The following is a 5495-nucleotide window of genomic DNA, read 5'->3' on the forward strand; positions in this document are numbered from 1 at the left end:
TTGCATAATTCAAACCAATAATAACAGGACTTAATATAAGTAACGGATATAGACGTTTTCTGGACCAATATAGAAAGGGATTGACATGAATATGATGAAGGACACTAGGATGCCCCAACCCTGGTGTGTTCCTCTGCAGGCAGGAGCGTGTGGACGTCTGATTGCTGTCCTCTTCTGAATCCCTCCGTCACGGTGGAAGAGAACGGCCCCTCCTGGCAACAGGCCTGCACAAATCTGGGTTTCAGTCTCCCCCTGACCTGTCCCTCTCATTTGTGTAAGGCTTGTGGTAGCCATTTTGACTCTCTCGCACACAAGGTAAGGAAGGACCCCCCCCACCAGTCGCCCCCTTTCGATTGACAACACTGACAGAAGGAGCTCTAGCGAGCCTAAGACCTGGGTTGTCTCGTGTGTGTTTTCGATCTCCGTGTTTCCCACCACGTGGATCAGGCTCACCCGTCGTTCTGTCCCGTGTTTTGCCGCAGCATGTCTGTGGGGATTGCAAGAAGAACTTCTGTGGCCGCTGCTCAGTGGAGGCCGAGGCCCGCCAGCCCCGTCTCTGCTGGACCTGTCGGCGGTTTCACGGCACCCTCTTCAACCGCACACAGCTGATGAGGCTCAAGGTACGTCCCCCCCCCCGCCCCCCCCCCCCCCAACCCAACCCAGTCTGGTCATCCTTGGGAGCGTTCAATACTGGGCGGGGCGCGGCCTGGGAACATGGACTTACACTGTTTGGGAAACACTGCCGCGGTGGGTCCTTGTTCTGCTCTCCTCTAACGGACCCATCCCCTCCCTCACCAAGGTGCGGGAGCTCCGGGACTACCTCCACCTGCACGAGGTGCGGACGGACAGATGCCGTGAGAAGGAGGAGCTGGTTGAGCTGGTCCTGGACCAGCAGGCCCTGGGCGGCAGCGGCGGCACTGCCGCCGCCAGCAGCGGTTGTAGCGCAGCGCCCAACGGCGCTACAAACGGAGCCGCACCCCAGACCCAGCACACGGCTCCTTCGTCCTCAGACGACAACGACGAAGAGGATGACGATGACGACGATGAGGACGACGACGGCGGCGACGACGATGAGGACGATGAGGACGACGACGACGGCGGCGACGACGCCGATGGCGGCGGCGGCGCCGACGACGACGACGAAGAGGAGGATGATGAGGAGGGTGAAGAGGAGGATGAGGGGGATGAGAATGCTGATGAAGGGGAGGCAGATGGTGGTGATGAAAGTGAAAGGGTGGCTGAAGAAGATGCCGGTGATAACAATGTAAGGGAGGCTCAGGTGGAGGAGAACAACGAGAGAGAAGTGGCAGAGGAGGAGGAGGAGGAGGAAGACGACGATGAGGAAGAGGAGGCAGGGGAGGACGAAGAGGAAGTTGAAGAGAACATTGAGGTAATGATCATAAGTTTAGAGTTCATTAAGTTGATATGGGCTTGGGGAATACAGGTTAGATACTCAGAAAGCACTCAATTTAGGCCTTGAGTAGGATTGTTTCAAAGTCTTTACCATGGTTGTTACCTTTAGTTAAAGGGCAGCAAACTCAAACCTAGGCCCTGTTTACAACTGCGTTTTGAATCGCTTTCGCTAGAGATTCTGTTTAGACGATAACCTAACACTACGGTTCCTACTGTTCGATGGTGAAAACCATCTCTCTTTGCCTCGCCATCTCACAACCCTTTTGAATCCCGATTTGAAGACGGGCCGTGATGTGTAAACAGGGCCATAGTCTAGTCTGAACCTGTCCAATACGCTCTATTTCCGGTCCCAGCAGACGTGGGACCCTGAAGTGGCCGTGCCCGCGGAGGCCCGGACCGCCTCCCTCTCTGACCTGAGCTGTGTGGAAGACATCGAGGGTCTCGGCGTCCGTCAGCTCAAGGAAATCCTGTCGCGCAACTTTGTCAACTTCATGGGCTGCTGTGAGAAGTGGGAGCTGATGGAGCGCGTCACCCGCCTCTACAACGAAGTCCGCAATGAAGGTGAGAGAATGCATTGTGGTGCTGTCTGATGGGTCAGTCATCAGTCCTACTGCCAATACTGCTGTTCCTCAGATGGGTCAGTCATCAGTCCTACTACTAATACTGCTGTTCCTCTGATGGGTCAGTCATCAGTCCTACTGCTAATACTGCTGTTCCTCAGATGGGTCAGTCATCAGTCCTACTACTAATACTGCTGTTCCTCGGATGGGTCAGTCATCAGTCCTACTACTAATACTGCTGTTCCTCGGATGGGTCAGTCATCAGTCCTACTACCAGGGGTGGACTGGCCATCTGGCATACCGGGCATCGTCCCGGTAGGCCGTTGACCCAATGTGGGCCGGTCCGGTCCGCTATGTTTTATTTTTTCCTCTCTCTCTAAATTCCCTCCAATTGGGCCGGCCAATGGGCTACAGAGAGCTAGCAGTGTGTTGTCAGCCAGATGATTTGGCTAAGCTAGCTAACAGCTGCTAACGTTAGCAGTCTCTTGTTGAGAGAGAGAGAGAGAGAGAGAGAGAGAGAGAGAGAGAGAGAGAGAGAGAGAGAGAGAGAGAGAGAGAGAGAGAGAGAGAGAGAGAGAGAGAGAGAGAGAGAGAGAGAGAGAGAGAGAGAGAGAGAGAGAGAGAGAGAGAGAGAGAGAGAGAGAGCTTCTCTTGACTTTGTGAGTTTATTATGCAACTTGTTTTGCCTCAGATTGAAACAAAAGGTTTGATTATGATTATTTCCTGGTTGAAGATTTTCACATATCTTTTTTTGCATATCTTTTAAGTTAAATTAACAGTTATGCAGGTAGGCTGAATTACAGGTCTGAATAGATATGCATTCTCATATACATGTATGTGCACATGTATGCATACATGTGCACATACACGTGTATAAGAATATGAGAAGTATATGAGAAAAAAAATTCAATTCTCTATTTATGTTTTCATAATGACTGAGTCACCGTTCAAACAAATTGGTTTCAGCTCTAATGCTGTTACTGTCTGTAATATGTTTCTATTTAGATTATTTGTCAGGAGATTTTGTTATTATTGTCCGAGTCTGGTTTTAACTAATGCTGGGCTTACACCAAACGATTTTTACAGTCACAGACTAATAACTGCAAGAGAGGATTTAGCGTTGGATCATGTGGGATATTTAACAAGGGTTTTGTAGTAGATATGGCGGGTGGAGATGCAGCAACCACAGGATATCTGTTAACTTCCTGTTCGGGTTTCACACCTTTCTTTTCAGCAGCACAAGAAACACAAACTTGAAAAACAAAAAACTGTACTATTATTCGGACATACAGGGTTCTTCCCGTTCGTCTCGTCCCACCCCTAGTGCTGATAATGTAGTGGGCTGGTCTGGAGAGAAAATGCCAGGGCTGAATTTTTCTCCCAGTCCACCCCTGCCTACTACTAATACTGCTGTTCCTCAGATGGGTCAGTCGTCAGTCCTACTACTGCTACTGCTGTTTAGCACTGTTGTACGCAGAGCACACAAGTGGCTTCCAATGGATTCCAAAGCCCAAAAAGCCAATAAGGGACTCCCACAAAGACAACCTCTTCAAACCGTATACGGTTGAACAGTCAGAGAGAGCTGTCAAATAAGGCCTTGTACCAAGTACCAGTTGGTTAGGTGATGGTTCACTGCTTGCGGTACACCAACTAATGCCAGGGTCAGACTATACACAACCTTTCTGTTTTTCCCGAGGGTCAAATCGTCATGATGTGGTTAATCTGGGGTGGGTTCAGCATTGAATTAAACCTAGTCAGGTTGTACGTCACAGGAGTTACCGGCCTACGCAAGGACAGTCAAATAAATGAGAAAGAAACAGTAGGGGGGGCCATTCTTGATGTTTCATCCTCAGCTGAGCCCATCTCTGCATTGTGTCTTCATCCTCACCTGAACCTCTCTGTGTCCTAATCCTTACCTGAGCCTCTCTCTCTGTGTCCTCATCCTCACCTGCCCTGTGTCCTCAGAGTCAGCCGCAGCCACCAAGCCGGACGAGGAACTGTGCCGGATCTGCATGGACTACCCCGTGGACTGTGTGCTGCTGGAGTGCGGACACATGGTCACCTGCAGCAGGTGTGGCAAGCGCATGAGCGAGTGTCCCATCTGCAGGCAGTACATCGTCAGGGTGGTCCACGTCTTCAGGTCCTGAAGACAGAGAACACAACAGAACCACTTCCTCAGACACCACAGTAGATGGTGTCCAATAACTCAGAGATGTTATTTATGTTGTTTTTTTTGTTTACTCATTAGTTTGTTCATTAATAGGCAGATACAATTGATCTTTTATTACAATTTTGTATTTATTTATTTATTTTCTATCGTATAATAACTAATCTTAAATGTAATTTACCAATATGTTGTTTCCTTAATCTTGGATGGTATGTCCTTGTATGTTACCTATGTTTTTTTAGATTAATGATAGAATAAGCAATCCACAGTACTAGTAAGAATGTTTATAATGTAGACACTTTACCAGGTATTATTGTATTTGTGTATATTTGTATCTGTAAACATCAACATATCAAACAAATGGTGCAGGCACAGTTATAATGTCCAGAACACTGGAACGTTATGTATGTTATAACCCTGATATTTCGTAAGTTTTCTTTTCTTTTTTTTTCTTTTTTTACAGAATCCTCTTATTTTTTTTCATGGATTCAGGATTCCCCAAATAACGGGAAGGAGGGCACTGCAGCTCATAATAAAAAAATTAAAAAAAGTTAAATTCTGGCGCAAATTGAACCCATGGTCTTTTTCGGCTTGAAAACACATGAAATAAGCCCTCCAGACACTTTTTTCCTTTGATTAACAAGTACAGAGCTTTCCCGGACCAATGAAAGAAAGTGTCTGTAGGGCTTATTTCATGTGTTTTCATGCCGAAAAATACCCTTGGTTCAATTTTCGCCGGAATTACACTTTAAGTAATCTTTTGCACATTTATGAACAAATAAAACGTGTACTTTACTATACAATGACTAGCAAACTAATAAACTTACTAGCCAACTCACTAATCGTGTCACGCTGCAGTGTCCAGTCTGTAACAAAAGCCATGATAATATCATATTATCATAATATTATCATTATATCATGATAATATCCATGATAATATTCCATCACTTCAAAGGCAATACTACAATTGACGCATAGTCAATTGATGGATAGTCATTCCATTTGATAAATCTTTATTTATATATGCCGTCGGATGAGGTATAGAATATTCATATAATTGTGTGCACTTATTGTTCAACGCTCACTGCATTGATCACTCTCCTTGGTTTGGTTGCTTATCGGCGTAATTAGAAATTTACTATGAGGGAGAGGGTCAAGGGGAGGAACTACTCATCAGGTAGGCGAGTGTTTTCAACCTTTGTAATGTCGTTGTGTTCTTCTACTAGTGGTTCAGCGATGGTACTGCAGCAGGTGTATGGGGTACCGTATGGTGTGTGTGTGTGTGGGGGGGGGGGGGTCACCAACATGGTGCCCGCGGGCACCAGGGCGCCCGCAAGGACCATATGAGGCGCCCG

At 47.2% G+C, this 5495-nt stretch overlaps 1 protein-coding gene across 1 annotated transcript; it reads left to right on the plus strand.

Moving 5' to 3' along the window:
* The first annotated feature begins 309 nt into the window (after positions 1–309).
* On the plus strand, positions 310–4982 carry LOC132461336 (E3 ubiquitin-protein ligase RNF34-like). Its single transcript, XM_060056400.1, has 5 exons — positions 310–315; positions 483–620; positions 800–1390; positions 1770–1974; positions 3939–4982. The coding sequence occupies exons 2-5, from the start codon at positions 609–611 to the stop codon at positions 4118–4120; spliced, it is 990 nt and encodes a 329-aa protein (XP_059912383.1). The 5' UTR covers positions 310–315; positions 483–608; the 3' UTR covers positions 4121–4982.
* Positions 4983–5495: the final 513 nt, after the last annotated feature.

This window comes from Gadus macrocephalus, chromosome 7, assembly GCF_031168955.1.
Source record: "Gadus macrocephalus chromosome 7, ASM3116895v1".
Lineage (NCBI taxonomy): Eukaryota > Metazoa > Chordata > Actinopteri > Gadiformes > Gadidae > Gadus > Gadus macrocephalus.